At 37.6% G+C, this 19,273-nt stretch overlaps 1 protein-coding gene across 2 annotated transcripts in view; it reads right to left on the bottom strand.

The window, feature by feature from the left end:
• HSF2 (heat shock transcription factor 2) overlaps positions 1-18,996 on the bottom strand; it is a 43,273-nt gene extending 24,277 nt beyond the window's left edge. The window contains exons 1-4 of one of the 2 annotated variants that reach the window (XM_074187478.1): positions 18,720-18,996; positions 2,835-2,943; positions 2,552-2,679; positions 237-361 (exon numbers count right to left, since the gene is read on the bottom strand). In XM_074187478.1, the coding sequence (XP_074043579.1) occupies positions 237-361; positions 2,552-2,679; positions 2,835-2,943; positions 18,720-18,812 (455 nt within the window). In that variant the 5' untranslated portion in view covers positions 18,813-18,996. The remainder of the gene's footprint in view (positions 1-236; positions 362-2,551; positions 2,680-2,834; positions 2,944-18,719) is intronic. The other variant, XM_074187479.1, reaches the window with a different exon arrangement.
• Positions 18,997-19,273: the final 277 nt, after the last annotated feature.

The following is a 19,273-nucleotide window of genomic DNA, read 5'->3' as shown; positions in this document are numbered from 1 at the left end:
ATAAAGTTTAATTACTCTTCTGCCTCTATAAGAAAACAACTCATCTTAATTTTCTTAATATCTTAATCCTTGTATATTAATATGACAGTGAGACATTCATTTTTATTTGTTTTTCCTAAGAACAGGAAGGTTTGTACCAAGTCATCTGTCTGTTCTTTCCATCTCCCTCATAAACACCCACACCTGTCTGTTAAGCCCATACCCAAGTACAAGGATCCTTAAAAACTTTATTTTACCTTTTCAAAGTGGAGAGCCTGGACTCAATGGTTTCTTGTTTAATTTGCACTTTCTGAGCACTACTTATGATTTTAGATAAGTCTTCCTGGCGAATTTTGGTTTCTTCTGGTTTTGAAGAAGAAACCTGTTTAAACAAAGAATAAAGATAGATGTGAATTCTAAATACCTGAATTCCAAGTCTTAGTATTTCTAGTTACACACACACACACACACACACACACACACACACACACACACACATACACAGACAGCCCTTTTTCTTATTTTTTTAAGATTTTATTTGAGTTTTGAGTTTTACAATTTTTCTCCCAATCTTACCCCCCCCCCCCCACGGAAAGCAATCGGTCAGTCTTTATTTTGTTTCCATGCTGTACATTGATCCAAATTGAGTGTGATGAGAGAGAAATCACATCTTTAAAAAAAAGTATAAGAGATAATAAGATCAGACAATAAGATATCTGTTTTTCCCCCCTAAATTAAAGGGAATAGTCCTTGAAATTTGTTCAAATTCCACGGCTCTTTATCTGGATACAGATGGTATTCTCCATTGCAGACAGCCCCAAATTGTCCCTGGTTGTTGCACTGATGAAACAAGGCAGTCCATCAAGGTTGAACATCACCCCCATATTGCTGACAAGGTACACACACACACACACACACACACACACACACACACACACACACACACACCTTAAGGTAATAAGGATGTAATGCAAGGTTAAGTAGATTGTTAAAGAACACGCTGAACATTTGGTTTCCCCAAAAGAGGAATGGGACAACACTTCAAGGAAAAAATAATTTCCATTTGTCAAATGCAAAAAACTTCCAAATTTTATCTGATTCAAGGCAAGGGTTCTTAACTATTTTTATGGAATGGAATCCTTTGATAATTTAATGATGCTCATGGATCCCTGCTTCAAATACTATTTTAAATGTATAAAATAAAATAATTACAAAAGAAACCAATTATTGACTGGTATTGAAATAGTTATCAAAATGTTTTAAAAAGTAGTTCATAGTCCTTCATTTAAGAAGCCCTAGTCTCGTGACTCTTCTCAGCAATACAGTGATCAAAAACATTTCCAAAAGACTTGTGATGGAAAATTCCATCCACATCCAGAAAAAAGAATTATGCAATCTGAATGCAGATAAAAGCATACTATTTTCACTTTTAAAATTTGGTTCTTGTTTTTTCTTTCTCATGGTCTTTCCTCTTTTGTTCTTATTCTTCTTTCACAACTAATGGGAGGGAAAGGAGGGGAAGGACCCCTGGTCTAAGGTATTCTCTCTGGTAGAAACCTCCCAAGGATTCCTTTTTCATCATCTCTCATGGGCTTTATTCCCAAATATTCTCCTGATCTCTCCATTTATCTAGTAAGTCTTAAGCGGTAGTAATTACACAACTTCCATGCTATGCAATTTGTCTCTAGGGCATGGCACAATAACCTGTTTTTTTTTTTATTGCCTTGCAAAAATACCTGTCATTTTAAAATACATAAAAGTTTTAATAAATTAAATGAGGTCCTGATATCAAAGTCTGTATAGACATTTATTTTTGTCTAGTACTACTTCTGCAAAAAATAAAAATCTCTTCTGCTTTAGGACTTTAGAATATGTTGGCTTTTTTTCCCCAAGACTCCATATGATCTTCAATTGCCCAGAAAGAGCAGATGTTACAACCATGACATTTGTCTTTTATATAGCAAGATGATGGTAGTGGTTGTATTAAAATACTTTAAGGCTCTTTCTAAAAGGGAAGGGAACAGATCACTCTGTACAATGCCTAGCATAGTACCATGTGTAATCAGACACTTAATATAAGCTTTATCATCATACCAGTAAAGTATTAGGCTTAAACTGTAAGGAGAACAAAATCTAGGATTAAGTCATAATATGATCTATTACCATATTATTAAGAGATTTTGCAATATGAAGTTCTTAAAGGATAGCATTCCAAAAAAAATAGTTTACATATAAATTATATGAAATGCTTTCCTATCGAAACAATGTTATAAAGAAAAAGTAGTTAAGATTTCTCAGTCTGAGAATTAGGTCATAACACAGTTCAAATAATATACATTTTCAATTTTTAAAGGGAGATGGAAACAATACTAGTGTGATACTAGTAATTTTACAATTTTTAACTTTCCTTGTATTATCCTAAATGCTAGCAACTGATAAAGTTAACTATATTACTATTTATATTTGAAAATCATTCTGTGGATTAAGCATATTACTTTATTCAATCACTAAAATGAATTAATTAGATAAAGAAATACAACAATAAAAGGAAAACATTCAACAGTATCCTTACCTTTCTTTTAATGTTTTCCAGCAAGTCATCTTGGCCCTGTTTGAAATATGGATGCTGAAATTCAACTGGGCCATCTCTTTCTTGCTTTACAATACCAGAGTCAACATGAACTACTTTACGGAAGCCATCTGAAACAGGATTACACAAACCAAGAAGACTGAGCAAAATCTAATTTCAGTCCAACTGGATTCAAAGCAGTTTCTTTTCCTTTTACCAATTCCAGTGAAAAACAAAAACTGAATCTACATTCCCCACACACCAAACCAAAAAACTCTATACTTACACATATTTAGCTGCCTCACAAAACTTGCCATGTTGTTGTGCTTAAAGTACTTGGGAAGAATTTCTTTTGCAAACCTCTGTTCATCCAACACCAGGAAGCTTTGGCCATTCTAAAATGAAAAATGCAAATGACTGGTAAGGAAGACCCCTAGTCTTATAGGTCCACACACAGTAGGTCAGATCATGCAGAGTCCAGTATAGTACAGTATTCTTTGACAACAATAGACATTGATGGAAGGCATCCAGCAATCTTCCTTATATGATTCAAAACTTTTGATTTTCTCTATGTGAGCATCTGGTTCCCTACCCTTTTCAGATGCAGATGGGAGCTCCTCTACAATTTAGTAGATTATCCTTGAAAATTATGGTGACCAAAAATACTCATCCCCTAGAAATCTGGTGACAGACCCTTTTAATTTAGTTAAAACACAAGAATATTGTTTTCCCTTAGTCCACACTCAAAAGTCTTTCTCCCTGAGTAGGATGTGTCAGAACTTTGTGCTCCATGTTATACTATCTGAGAATTCAGATCACTTCCAGGACACAATAAGGCATCAGAATAGGGCTTTAGTATAGACATCCTCTATATTTACTGGTAAACTTTCCCTCACCCAAGCTCTAATTTCCAAGAATTTGGTGAAATTATACTATTCATCATTTTAATATTTTTCAAACATACCTGTTCTCTAAGTATTTGAATTTTTGACGGAAGAGTCTGTCCTACTACAGAAGAGCTTCCTTATTTCCTTGTGATACAGGGTGAAAAACAGTGACTTGGAAGATAAAGGACTTTTTTTTTTCCAAAGTCCACCTTTTTTAACTTATTATTACCTGAATGACTGGGAGCAAGTTATAATCTCCCAGATCCTGGGACCTCCCTGGTCCTCAACAGTACAATAAGGGGACTAGACTAGATGATTTTCAAAGTCCTTTCCATTTGTACATCTAGGATTCTATGACATCCTTGAACATACATTCCTATCAATGGATTGTTAATCATTTGTTGCATTTTTAAGGAATAACTAATAGAAGTACACAACCAGTTTTTAACATGTTAAGGATGAGGAAGGATGCCATTTTGTTTCTACTATTCAAATTAAGACCAACATTTTATTGACCTTGTCAGTTTAGGTCATGTAGACAACTTATTTAATTTCCTAGATCAGTAACTAAGGACAATATACACAGATGATTTTTCCTTAAATTCATTAACTAGAACTTGTGCATAATCAAGCTTCTCATGATTTCCTTACAGTTTACGCCCCCTGGCTTTGCATTTTGTTATCAATAAGAGCTTAACTGCTGCCTACAAACTTCGATTTTATTCCTTCTAACTGAATTTTTAAAAGTTTATAATAATATGGTCTCAACACTAATCCTACATCATAGATCTCACCACTATTTCTACTTGGTTGCTCAAAAGGGAGAACTTTTTTACTTTTTTGAATTAAACTAGTTTCTGTAGGCTGACAAAATAGTCCATTCCAATCCCAAGCTTACCCACTGGTTGAGAACAAAGATTTTAAAAGTCTAAACAGATGGGGCGGCTAGGTGGCACGGTGGATAGAGCACTAAACCTGGAGTCAGGAGGACCTGAGTTCAAATTTGACCTCAGAAACTTAATAATTACCTAGCTGGTATGGCCTTGGGCAAGCCTCTTAACCCTATTGCTTTGACAAAAAAAAACCCTTAAAAAAAAGTCTAAGCAGGCTATAGCCATCACTTGATTCCAATTTATTCAAAACAAATTTACCCAAAGACCTGAACATGCTTAAGGTAATTAAGGGATCCATAGGCTCATCATATTTTGTTGTACTTCTAGAGACTGACATTATGGCAAGGGACTGTGGGTAACTTAGATACAAAGATAAAAAGATATTTTCTTTTTCATGGGAAATTGCTGCCTCTGGCCAGGACAATGAAAAACCACACCATCCCAATCAACCATAATAATTATGTTAATATTTTACTTACCTCAGACTATTTAAAAAACCCCAAACTCCCACCTGGCCATCTACCTGATTCTTTCATCTTCAATCTCCTAAAATTTTTAATCACTCATTTGATTAAGGAGGAAGAAAAGGAAATTATCAAAAGATTATATAAATTTGTTTACCTATCCTCAGCCCAGATGAAGAATTTAGGTATGACATTCAGTTATACAGTGTTTTAGTTCTCATACTTGCTCCAGAAATTAAAATGACTTCATTAAGCAATACTCTGAGTTAATTCAACACTTTTGCAATCTTCTTAAACTTTAATCTCCTCCACATACTCTTCAATCCTTGGGACACTAGGCTCTCTATTATTCCTCATCAAACTCTTTCCTCCAACTCCTGGCTTTTTTTTCCCTTTTTAAAAATAATATTTCAGTTGCATGTAAAAAGAGTTCCAAATTCCCTCCCTTCTCCCCCCCGCCCCCATTTTGAGAAAGCAAGCAATTTGATAAAGGTTATAAATGTATAGGCATGCAAAACATTTCCATAACAGTTATATTGGGAAAGAAAACAGATCCTTCTTCCCCCCCAAAATAAGAAACCTAAAGAAAAATAAAGTATGCTTCAATCTATATTCTGAAAACTATCAGTTCTTTTGCTGGATAGCATTTTTCATCATAAGTGCTTCAGAGTTTTCTTGGGTCACCGTATTGCTGAGAAAACCTAAGTCATTAACAGCTGATCATCCTACAATTTTGCTGTTACTGTGTATATAGTACATTTCATTTCATTTTGCTTAAGCTGATCTAAGTCTTTCTAGATTTTTCTGAGAGCATCTTGCTCATCATTTCTTATAGCGAAATAGCATGCCATCATAATCATACACCACAATTTTTTTCGGTCATTCCCCAATTGATGGGCATTTTCCTCAATTTCCGATTCCTTTCCTCCAGAAAAGAGCTGCCAGAAATATACTTTTACTTATGAGTCCTTTCCCATTTTGCTTTTTGTCCCTTTTCGGATACAGACCTTGTAGTAGCATTGCTAAATCAAAGGCAGACGTGATTTTAATAGCCCATTTAACATAGTTCCAGATAGATCTACAGAATGGTTGAAACAGTTCACAATTTCAACAACAAAGTATTCATGTTTCATTTTCCCTACATTCTACTATCATTTGTCATTTTCCTTTTCTGTCTTATTAATTAATTTAATAGGTAAAAGACAGTACCTCAGAATTGTTTTAATTTGCATTTCTCTAGTCAAGGAGTTAAAACATTTTTTTATTGGGCTGGAGATAGCACTGATAACCTCATCTGAAAATTGTTCCAATTCTTTAATCAATCCACCAATTGGGAAATGGGTCTTTTTTATTTTTTTTATTTCTTTGATGTTTATTCTTTTCATTTCTTTTCATATCTTGTTGATAGAACTTCTAAAACTATAGTCATTATAAATGGTTAAGTGAAAACTCTTTTTTAATGGTTATGCTTCAGTGTTTTTCCTTTTCCTTTTTTTTGGATCTTTATTTTTATAAATTTGACTTAGTTCTCAATGTTTGAGAAATGAGGTTTTTAATCAGAGAAACTTACTTCAAAATGTTTTTTTAATTTTGCCTTCATCCTATTCCCCACATTTATTCTATTCTCTCCTTTGACCCTGTCCCACTTTTCCTGTAAGATAAGATAGATTTCTTTACCCAGTTTAGTGTATTATTCCCTCTTTGAGTCAATCCTGATGACAATAAAGTTTTCACTCCCCCAGCTTCCCCATTCTTTCACTCCACCACAAAAGCTTTTTCTTACCTCCTCTTTGTGAGATATTTACCCATTTTACCTCTCCCCTTCCCCTTTCTCCCAGTACGTTCCTCTCAGCCCTTAATTTTATGTTTGTAGATATCATCCCTTCATATACAACTCACACTGATATGCACACTCTCTCTCTCCACATACATCCTTCTAACTACCCTAATAATGAGAAAGTTCTCATGAGCAGCAAGTATCTGCTCAAGCAGGATTTTGAACAGTTCAACATCATTAAGTCCCTTATGATTTCCCTTTCCTGTTTACCTTTTTATGCTTCTATTGAATCTTGTATTTGAAGATTAAATTTTCTATTCAGCTTTGGTCTTGTCATCAGCATAGTTTTAAAATTCCCTATCAATTGAATTTCCCTGAAATAGTATGTTCAGCTTTGCTGGGTAGTTGATTCTTGGTTATGATCCAAGCTTTTTTTTTGCCTTGTGGAATATCATATTCTAAGCTTTATGATCCTTTAATGAAGAGGATGCTAAATCTTGCGTTATTCTGTCACTCCACAATTCTTAAATTGTTTCTTTCTGCTTGCAAAATTTTCTCCTCAACCTGGGAGCCCTGGAATTTGACTATCATATCCCTTGGTATTTTCATTTTGGGATCTCTTTTAGCAAGGAATTGGTGTTCTTTCAAATTCTATTTTTACCCTCTGGTTCTAGAATATCAGGAAGTTTTCCTTGATGATATCTTGAAAGATAATATCTGGGTACTTTTTTGATTATGGCTTTCAGGTAGTCCAATAATTTTTAAATTCCCTCTCCAGGATCTATTTCCCAGGTCAGCTGGATCCAGGATAGTTGTTTTTCCAATGAGAAATTTCATACTGATTTTTTTTATTCTTCTGGTCTTGTTTTATTATTTCTTAATTTCTCATAAAGTTATTGGCTTCTATTTGTTCAATTCTAATTTTTAAGGAATTATTTTCTTCACTAAGCCTGGGTTTTTTTGCTTGTTTTATTTTGTTTTGCAAAGCAATGGAGTTAAATGACTTGCCCAAGGCAACAAAGCTGGATAATTATTAAGTGTCTGAGGTCACATTTGAACTCAGATCCTCCTGACTCTAGGCTGGTACTCTATCTACTGTGCCACCTAGCTCTGCCAATCCTACTAAAAAGAAGGTTTTCTACTTCAGTGAATTTGCATACTTCTTTTATCCTTTGGCTGATTTTGCTTTTTTTTTTAAAAAGACATCCATCTCATTGGCCTTTTGGAACTATTTTACTATTTAGTCTATTTACTATTTACTATTTAGTCTATTCTTTTTTTTCCCCTTCAGTTTTTTTTTGTGTCTACTAAGTTGCTGACTTGTTTTTCATGATTTTCTTGTTTCACTCTCATTTCTCTTCCCAATTTTCCCCCTACTTTTCTTGTTTTTCAAAATCCTTTTTTGGGCTTTTCAATAATCTGAGACCAATTTATATTTTTCTAGGAGTCTTTTGATGTAAGAGCTTTGACTTTGTGATCTTCTCCTGAGTGTGTTTTGAACTTCCTTGTCACCATAATCACTTTCATTGCTCAGATTATTTTTTCTGTTGTTTGCTCGCTCATTTTTCCCCATCTAGGACTTGATTTTAACTTTGTTAAAAGTAGGTTCTGGGGGTGGTTAGGTGGCACAGTGGATAAAGCACCAGCCCTGCATTCAGGAGTACCTGAGTTCAAATCTGGCCCTCAGACACTTAATAATTACCTAGCTGTGTGACCTTGTGTAAAGTTAATCCCATTGCCTTGCAAAAAAAAAAAAAAAAGTAGGTTCTCCTTCCAGGGTGAAGGCCCAAGGTTCTTGGGTTTTGTGCAATTGTTTTCAGAGATACTTCTTACAACCTGTGAGTTTTCAGGTCTTCCAAGATGGTATGGTCTAAGGAGAAGTATTGCTACTCTCTTGGCCTGTGCTCTGGTTTGTGAGCAATCAGTCTTTTCTACCCCAGAACTGTGAGGAGGGGCTTTGCTCCCCTGTGGTAGCAAGTTCTGATGGGCTACTGCTCCTCCTCTCCTTGGGACTGACCCAGCATCAACTATAGGCAAAGCAATAGACTCTTGCCCCAGAGCCAGCAAAGGACCACCTAACCTCCTGATCAGTTGTTCGACTCCTACTGAATGTGGGCTGAGAACCCTGGAAGCAGCGGCACTAATTCAGTGGTTCCCAAAGCCTGCTCCTGGTCTGCCGCAGCTGCACTCCACTCACACTGGTGACAGATCTTCCTGCCAGCTTTTCAAATTGTCTTGGGCTGTAAGGGTTTTTTCCTGCCTTTCTGTGGGTTTTGCTGCTCCAGAATTTGTTTAGTCAATATTTAACAGTATCTGGAGGGGCTTAGGGGAGAGCTTAATAAGTCCTTGCCTTGATTCCACCATCCTGGCTCCACCCCTCTCAGCATTGCCCTCCCATGTTTGCCATCTTCTCGGCTTTATCACCTTTGCTTCTTGGCTTCCTTTAAGACTCAGCTCAAATCTCTCCTTCTTTAAGAGACCTAGAGCCTATCTCATCGCTAACACCTTTGCTCTGAGATGAAACCTAGACTGTGTGTCTCCCTTGTATGAACATAACTGCCCCATATCTCTCCCAGTAGAATGTGATTTTCTGGAGGCTGGGCATGGTTTTGCCTTCCTTCATATTCCTAGCCTTTTATACAATGCCAGACAAGTGTGTACTGAGGATGGGCATAACTACAGCCCTCCAAGGCAACTTCCAGTATCTTGACCCACCTCCCCAGGTGCTTGCCTCTCTCTCCTGGGTTTACACATGGTCTCAAACTACTGGTGGCTCAAGAACTTTTTCTTTCCTACTGAAAATGAATGTGCACCACTGAAATGGAAAGGGAGAAGCAAGCATGAAATGATCACTAATGGACTATGACACTGGGTCTCATACTGGAGGATGGCAGGACCAAAACGGACAGAATTTTCTCATCTGAATGATGGAGGAGGCCTAGGGACTCAGCACTGATGACCTTGATGGCACAGAACAAATGCTTTCCTCATTTCTCCCACCCTCTACAAATCACTTGCTGCCATTCCCTAGCCCCCCTTTCACCCAAAAGTTCTGAAAGGAAGAGAAAGCAAAGATAAAGAGAGGGCTCAGGAAGCTTTTGCATTGATACTATGCTAGAAGAAGGGGTGAAGGAGGCCTTCTACTGAGACATCTGCCCCAGCAAAGTGAATGGAAGACCACAACTGAGGAAAACTTAGGTGGTGGCTATGTGATGGTAGAGATGGAAACTTTTATAGAAGAGTCAAAGAGCAGAGAGCGAAAGGCAAGATATGGTGAAGTGGTCAGACTGGCGGAAAGGAAAGGAAAGGAAGAGGCAAATGAGGATGATCAAACTATAAACCTTGGAGACAAAAGAATGATTCTGCCCTCAATCAAGGGAAATTTGGAAGAGTTCAGTGTTGTGCCTGTTGAACTTGAGATGTTTCCAATATATGCATTTTGAAATTTGTAATAGGAAACTTCAGATCATATAAATACTCCAGTAAGACATTAAAATTTTCACCAAATGATAACTAAGAAAGCCCCAGGGGGACTAGAGAATTGGTTACTGGAAAGTGCCAAGTAGTGTCAGTAGGCAGCAAAACAAACATACCAGATTGTAGTTCTCAAACCAGGACAACTTTAAGTCTAAGCCAACTCTTGATTTCCCTAGTAAAGACATCTCTGCCTCATTTGGGTAATGGGAATAGAGTCAGGGGTAAAATTTCTATACTTTTTTTAACACTTCCCCTCCAAATTAAAAAATAATTCAGTTTAATTAGAAATACAGAAATGTAAATGTACTGTGAGCAACTTGACTTGATCCTAAAATTATCATGCTGGTAACAGGAATATGTGGACCAGAAAATGCAAATATCTGAAGCGAAGGAAGAAACCATTAGAGAAAAATATCTAAAAGTTTTGAAGGATCTGCCAATATCATGATGGAGGTCAGTTTTACATTTTATGTTCCAAACAAATGAACAAATCTTAATTCTGCCTTTTAAACTGGCCCCAATACTAAAATATCAAACTACTAGCCAAAGTATTAAAAAGTATTTCTATATGAATGATATTGCTGAATTTCTGCCATACTTTGCTTCAATAGAATGGTTGGGAAAAAAAATTACAATCCTAAACCCTTTAACAAAAAGGAAAGATAACCATATGCTTACTTTAGAAAGATTCTAGAAGTTCAATTAGATATAGACAAAGCAAGTGAGGCTGGTATAAAAAACTAAATACTTATTTGATGTATAAATTAATGTTGAGTAAGGTTAAATATTATACTAAATGAAACCAAATCAAGAATAGTTTTTAAAAGTTCACTTTAGAATGTTATGACAAATATGTGAACAGAGAAAGTGATTTTTAAAGGGGTCATTTAAATATGTATTTCTTTAAGCATAAGCCTTACCTCAGTAAAAAGATTTGGTCATGACCAAGGGAATGTGCCCAGGCTGACCTCCCCTCCCCTCCTGACTTTAACTCCAAGCTATTTTTGCTCAAGAAACTTTTCTTGGAAACTGCTTATGTAAAAGTTTTCAGACTTAGCTCTAGGAAGCTAGCAATAAGTCAGCTTTGGAACAGTTCTCTACTACAAAAATCTATCCTATTTGTTTCTTTAAGCACCAAGAAAAGTCATTTTATTATTTGTAACAGAGCAGAAGAAACAAAGGTATGATTAGATTTCCAATTAAAGTTTAGGATGGATAAAAGATAGTTTCCACAACAAGTATAAAAGCTTTTTGAATGAATGATTATCTGATTCCAAAACCAGCTGCTATTTCTAAAAAGGACTTAATAAGATTTTCACTGAGCATAAATGCTGAGCTGCTTCAACACAAAACAGAACGAAAAAGTGTAAAGGGAATCAGAAACACATAAAAAGCAACAGCATCCTCAAAATGCAATTTTAAAAAATGTGATAGTGTTTCTACTTTTCTAACTATCATTAGTTAACTAAAGTTTTCACAGTAATTGCTAACAGAGGTTACATATGGAGGTTAGTTTTTATTTTCTCTCCTTCAGAAACCATGTGCAAGTTTCAACCCCTACCTAGAGTTCCTATTTGAAAAAAAAAGATTACAATGAATTATCATTTCCCTTAACTAGACTAGTTGAAATAGTAGGGTTACTTTTTATAACTACAGTTTTAAATATTCAGTTGGTATGTTTTGCATAACAATACCACAGTATAAAACTGCCCCTCCCCCCATTTAAAGGGATATTCTGAGTTGAAGATTCCAGTTCCATTTTCCAGTTGCTATCACTACAACTAATGATTGGGGGGAGGGGTATTAGTATGAAGTGGTCCCATTTTAAATAAAATCATCAGGGCATTAAGTACATTTCCTCATTTCATTCAACCCAGGCAAAAAATCCTTAAAAGTTACATGTCAATAAAATGTTCATGTTGGTTAATGTTTCCAAGTTCCTATCCCTGTACAGTGCCTGTAAAGTACAGCAGGTGTCATAGAAATGCTTATTACTGGGACGGCTAGGTGGCGCAGTGGATAAAGCACCGGCCCTAGAGTCAGGAAGGAGTACCTGGGTTCAAATCTGGTCTTAGATACTTAATAATTACCTAGCTGTGTGGCCTTGGGCAAGCCACTTAACCCCATCTGCCTTGCAAAAACCTTAAAAAAAGAAATGCTTATTACTTTCTCTTAAATACCTAAACAATTATAATAATTTTCAATTTGGTTTCCTGCCTCCATTCTCCCATCTACAACCCACCCTAGGGTTGTCAGCTTTATTTTTTCTATTTTCAATAATCACTTACCCTTGTTTATAACATCCCCATACAGAAATTATCTTGTGTATACACTACTTATATGACTATATATTTGTCCCCATCCTTGGGAACAGGGGCTGTTTCATTTTTGTCTACTATCCTTACTTAGAATAGCAGCTTAATAAATGTATGTTGACTATTTACTCAGTCTTCAGTGATTCTACTACAGAGTTTATAGACCTAGTCTGGCAATGAGTTTTACAATCTATCCCCACATCATCCTTTTACGTATCATCAGTTTAGATATAGAATTTCCCATTAGAAGGTTTACTTATTTGTTACTCAGTTTTTTGCTCAGGAGCCCCTCCCTCTAAGTCCTCCGTCATGTACAATACTCATGATTTAAAAAAAAACACAATAAAAATAATATAGTGTAATAACAAAAGTTTTTCCATCTTCTCAATTTAAATAGGCTCACTGAGAGCTAAGAAGGTGTCTTTAGATTCTTTGTATTCTCTAAGTCCTTGAAAATAATTAGATTCTGAGAATTTGAAGAGACCTATCCAAGGTAATTTATTCCAACTCCTTTCTGAATTTCAACTATGACACCCTCCACATTTGGTAAAGTCATTAGACTTTGAATATCTCCAGTGACTAAGAACTCACTATGACTCCCAAGCAGTCCATTTTATTTCTGGAATATTTTAAATCTTTACGCAGACTGAGCAGAAATTAGCCTCAGTGGGTAGTACCACTGAACAGTTCAAGAAGAAATGTTAATTTTCCCAGAAAATAGACATACAGTTAAAATAAATATATTTTTAATTTAGTTGTTGTTCTGGCATGTGATTCTTTGTAATTCCATTAGTGGTTTGTCATTTCCATCTCCAGCTCATTTTACAAATGAAAAACTGAAGCAAATAGGGTTAAGTAACTTGCCCAGGGTCACAAAGCAGTAAGTGTCTGAGGCCAGATCTGATCTCAGGGAGAGAAGTCTCCCTGAATCCAGTGCCACCTAGCACATTGTCAATAACTTGTAATTCCACCAAAGTGTCTCTATCAAAAGCACAAAACAAAATTTTTAATACAGAAGAGATCTTTGGAAAGGGAATTATATGTATTAAAAAATTAAATGCGGGGTTCTACAAGATTCTGAGTCTTCTATTTATAATATTAAATACACTTGTGAGGAAATTTTTTTTCAATATGACAAAAAGTTTATTTCCTCTATTTTGGCCCAATTGGCTTTTTTAGGCTGGCTGATTTGCACTTAGAGAATTATGTCAACATATTTCAAGTCCAAGAGCTGTTGTTGCCAAGTAAGTTGGATGTGCTTTTTTTTTAAATTCTGAGCTTAAATACCAAATAAAATGATAGAATGCAAAAAGAATCTCTATTACATACAGTTTGCCTTTCAAGTATATATTAAATTCAACATTTAATTTTCAAAGCTGTTCTGAAACTGTTTCTGGCCTTCATTTTTTTCTTTTGTGCATTTATTAAAAAATGCTCAATGATTTTCTTCTCTTTTTAGGGGTGAGGGGGGGGTGTAAAGAGGGGGGCAAAACAGTCAGTCTTCTTTTCCCTCACTTCCCCTTCCCCATTTTAAACAAAACTTTACTCATAAAATCCAATCTCTCCTTGAACCGATAAGGAAAATTTAACTTGTTGCAAGACAAGTCAGTGGCAGAGCTGGAGTTCATTTTGAGTCTCACAAAATCCAATCTCTTCTTGAACAGATAAGGAAAATTTAACTTGTTGCAAGACAAGTCAGTGGCAGAGCTGGAGTTCACTTTGAGTCTTCTGATTCTTAAGGAAGTATTCCTTCCATTATATCAAATGTCTCAAAAACAAAAATCTCCAAATAATAAACAGCAACATAATAATCAAGACAACCCTAATGGCCTAGTAGTTAGAAAGAAGACCTTAAATCTTTAAGAGATCTGAGATTTTGCTTCTAGGCAAGACTTGAAATATGAAAGCATTTTAAATTTTAATATATTTTAAGGGGAAAATACTAAAGCACTAATAGGTTAAACAACAAATTTAAATAAAAAATATTTTTCATTTGAATAAATGATGAAATTATGAAGCTATCTGGGTAATCATTCAGAATACAGACTGATACATTGTTACTACCACAAACTACAAGGGATTCTGTAAAAGCACTTCCTCATCTTTAAAATGAAGAGATCATAATTACTACTGTAAAGAATTCTGCACTCCTAAAAGTTAAGTAAAACATTCCAATAATCCATTTTTATCAGCAAAAAAAAAAAATTGGACAGGAAGAGTAAATTGTATACCTTTTACAAGCATTCATCAAGGGCCTCCCTATGCTACCACCAAGAATACATACAGAGATAAGAGAAAAAGGACTCAAAGTGCTTGTCCTCAAGAAGTTACTTTTTACAGGAAGAAAGAACACAAAAGTGCAAAGGAAATTGCAAAGGTAATAATTAGTGTTGGAGGGAGAGGCATTAAATGTTGGGGGTGATGGTAGTGTAGGTAAGAAAAATAATCAGGGCAGGGTTCACAAAAGGAAGTGATACTTGAACCAAGCTTTGAAAAAGCTACAGATTCTGACAGTCAAGAGAAGGGAGTATATTACTTATAAGCCTGGAAAACAGGTCTGTTTGTCAAAATAAGTGTTAAAAAAAGCCAAATAGAAAAATACATATTTTATTGTAGAGGTAAAAAGAATCCACTAGTAGTTTTAGAACTGCAGAGTAACATGGTCATAGAATCACAAATTTAGAGATGGAGGGGTCTATAAAGGCCATCTAGTCCTCCCAGTTCCTTATTTTACAGAGACCCATCAAGTGAAATCATTTGCAGAAAATCACAAAGGTATTTGACATGAAGTCTCTGACTGCAAATGCAATATTCTTTCCACCATGCCTCCCAGGTAGTTAGTTACTTAACAAATGGAAGGGAGAGGGGAAAAACATGAGGCTGGAAGACCAGTCAGGAAACTTTCTCTAGTTGAGAAATATATGAACTAGAGAGGTGGTCTTAAAAGGAGTGGAAAGGAGGGAATGGATGGATCCAAGAGATGCAAAGGTAGACCCAACTGGATTTGGCAAGAAACTGCCAAGGTGGGGGAAAATTAAGAGCCTGGGATAACTCCTATACAGAATATGGGATACCAGAATTCATAACACCTTAAACAGAAGTTGGTGAAAAGGATGGAGTTTAGAGGGAAAAAAAAAAAAGAAACAAGGATCTATAAATCACTATATGCAGGCTTTATGTTATGTACTTTGTGAACATTGATTTAATAATGAATTCTATTTTTGACATGTTGAGTTTAAGATAATTATGAAGCCCAGAGTGGACAGTGTTCAACAGACTAAGAGAAAAAAAAATCTAACAGAGGCACTTAAAAGTCTATAGAATAATATAGAGATATGCTAACTGAATCAATGACATCTACTAAAATCTGAGAAGTACAGAAAGAGAGAAGACAAGAGACAGAGGCTTCCTCTGAGTATACCTATGTAATATGAGTGGTGATCTAACAAAGGATAATCAAGAGGGTCATAAAGACAGGAGAATTAAGAGAGCAGTGTCACAAAAACACAGAGATGAGTCAAGGGTTTTGTAGAACTCAGGAGAGGTCAACGAAATGATCATTTTATACACACACACACACACACACACACACACACATACAAACACACACACAAACATTTTACTGTCACTTAGTTAACATTCACAAAATAAAGTTTACCAAGAGTCTATTATATGAAAAGCATTAAGGTGAGTATAAGGGTTACAAAGATATGAATGACTCCTATGAGAGCTGTAATCCAGTTTCCTATGTGGTTAAACAACCTGTAAGCCTATCTCCTATAAGCCCTCTTTCCCAAATTTCCCAGTTGTGGATTCTACCCCTGCTCTCACCTCCTCCAATTACTATGTATAAATTCTGTACTTATGTACCTCTGTTTCCCACAGAACAAAAGTACTTTGGGACTAGGTTGGTTTCATTTTTGTTCTCATACCTTCAGTGTCTGGCTTACTGTAAGCCCTTAAATAAATGTGTTTTGGCTTGAACTGAATTCTGGATCTCTGTCCAACCATTAGCACATACTGTTCCCTTTTCTTGGAGTTAGCTACCATTCTTCCAAACCACAGCATCAGTTAAAAAACTAGTTGTGAAGAGATAGATCAATGTCATCAACATTGGTAGTTTGAATGATACTAAACTTGTACCTGGTATGATATAATAGAAGGGGCACTATACTAAACACAAGGATCTAGGTTCTAGTTCCACTTATGCCTCATCATATAATATTGGGGCAAGTGTTGTTTTTAGCAAAACCTCAGCTATGGAATTATAGGACTTGGATTAAAATTTGTGTTGTTCTATGAATAACTCTGAAATACGGACAAATCACTTAACTAACATATTTTGGCCTTAATTGTAAAATGAAAGGGCTGGATGAGATGACCTCTAAAATTCTTTCCAATTCTATATCATAGGATGATGTCACTCAACCTTTCAGGGCTTCAGTTTACTCATCTGCAAAGTAAACAAGGTGGACAAGATTCTTAAGGTTCACTTCTAGCTTCAAAATGATGATTTCACCATTTTTCTCCACCCCAATTAAAATCCCCTATTCTTCATAAAAAGCAATTAGAATTAGGACTTTAGGGGTAGCTAGATGGATAGAGTGGATACAGTGGACAGAGCACTGGCCCTGGAGTCAGGAGTAGTTGAGTTCAAATCTGGCCTCAGACACTTAACAATTACCAAGCTGTATGGCCTTGGGTAAGCCACTTAACCCCAGTGCCTTGTCAAAAAAAAAAAAAAGAATAAAGGAGTGCTTCAATTTGAAGTGAGGTTAAGACCTCAGTTCAGATCTCAAAAATAAATGAATAAATAAATAAATAAAATGACCTGATGGTTTTGAGAGGATTTATTTATTCTGTGACCACCTTTGAGGACTATAAACATTCAAAAATACAAAACATTATTTAAACACAGATTTTTCTGTGCTGGGGTAAAATACAAAAAAGTCAGTCTCTGATCTTAAGAATCTTAAAATCTAATAAGATACAAAGATGAATAACTACAACACAAGAGAACCAAAGTATATTGAAGAAATAAGAAAAAAGTGCTGAGAGGCTAAGAGAATTCTGTGACCATGGAAAGAGCTATAGGATCTTTGGTCAAAAGTCCTGGATGGGGGTGGCTAGATGGTGCAGTGGATAGAGCAACAGCCCTGGAGTCTGGAGTACCTGAATTCAAATCTGGCCTCAGACATTTAATAATTACCTAGCTATGTGGCCACTTAAACCCGCTTGCCTTGCAAAAAACCTAAAAAAAAAAAGTCCTGGATGGGAATCCTGCCTCTGTTACTTATTAATCTTCTGCGAGCAACTTATTTCAATAGGCTTCAGTTTCTTCATCTGTAAAATTTAAGACCGTGGGGGAATGAGATGATACTTTGTAAGGTTTCTTCCATCTTCAAATCTGTTTCTATGAAAGGGAACAGATGCATCAGAACTGGGACTTAGTCCTTCCACTGAGTACTAATAAAGAGGATGCATGTGTAGTTTAACTACCTCTAGGAACTGATATGACACTCATTTCTCTTTCACAATTTGGCACTGGTCAGTATTTGTATTTGGCTGGTGTAGAATTAATGAGCTATACTATCTAGATGGATTTTAAGGTTAACAACCAGTATTTTCCATCTATTAATTCATCCCATGAGGCCAAGGGGTGCAATATATTCAGAGTAGACACGATCTAAATTTGAGTCTCACAACAACTGTAGAAGGCCATGAGGAATGATTCCATTTTACCAGATCAGAAAACGAAGGCTTTGAAAAACAGGCTGAATGAGTTTGCCCATCTCACTCAAAGCGGGTAGTGGAACCCAGAACTCTCTTTACCCCAAGTTCTGTCGTCTTTCCCATTACACACGAGTTGACTCAAGCTGGGGGGGGGGGATCCCCGAGATCAGAGAGGCAGTTGCTTCCATTTCCCTGCTGGAGGAAGGGAGGCCAGGGGCGGTTAAGCCATCTCCCTCAAGCAAAGGGAGGGGGGGGCGCCCCGCCGCCTGGGTGACCTTGGCAGTGGGGGTTCCAGGCCGGGCTCCCTGACTGATGAAGTTCCCGCTGTGCTCCGGGCGCCCGCTCCCCCGCAGACCACAGGGGGGCAGCGGGCCAGGCCGCCCCCCGCCTCGCCAGTCCCGGCCCCGCTCCCCCTGCCCGGGCCCGGGCTTCAGGCCCATCCCGGATGCAGACACTTTTTTGTAAGGAGAAAAGGGGCGTGTGGCACCCGGGAGGGCGGCCGCGGGGGGTCCGCGTGCCCCCCCACGGACACCGCAGGTGCGTGCCCGGCCGGCTCCGGGCCAGCTGCCCCGGGCCCCCGCCGCCACGGACAACAATACCGGGAGGGGGGTCCGGGGGGCCCTACCTGGCTCCAGGTGATGAACTCGTTGGTGTGGGCCTCCTCCACCAGGGTCCACAGCTTACTGAGGAAGGCCGGCACGTTCGAGCTCTGCTTCATTGTCACGGCTCGGGGGGTTCCGAAAGCTGCCCTGGAACCCGGGGGCTGCGGCGGCGGCGGCTCCCACCCCCTCCGGGCGCCCACCACGCAGGCGCGCCACCAGCTCGGCCGGCGCCCCCACCCCGCTCCGGGCCTCTCCTCTCCGCCCCGAGCCCGCGAGTCGCTCGGAAGGGCACTGCGACTACGCAGGACCGCCGGGCCAGGACACACGTGACAGGCGCGTCTCCGGGCCCCGCCCCCTGTCATTCGCCCTCTGAGCCAATCGGCGGAGGGCCGCTCTTTGTTTGGGCGGGGAGGATTGGACGCCGGGGATGAAGAAGGCGGTCCCTTCTCGCTCCCTCTTTATATAACGCCTCTCCCGAAGGAAGCCCCTCTTTCTTCAGCCTTAGACACGTGCTGACTCTTTACCTTGGATCTACCGGGATTCGGTGAAGCTTTAACCCAGGGTGCTGGAGTTTGGG

The sequence above is a fragment of the Macrotis lagotis genome, chromosome 5, assembly GCF_037893015.1.
Source record: "Macrotis lagotis isolate mMagLag1 chromosome 5, bilby.v1.9.chrom.fasta, whole genome shotgun sequence".
Taxonomy (NCBI): domain Eukaryota; kingdom Metazoa; phylum Chordata; class Mammalia; order Peramelemorphia; family Peramelidae; genus Macrotis; species Macrotis lagotis.
Note: the sequence above shows the minus strand (reverse complement) of the source record. Positions and strands in the feature narration are given on the sequence as shown.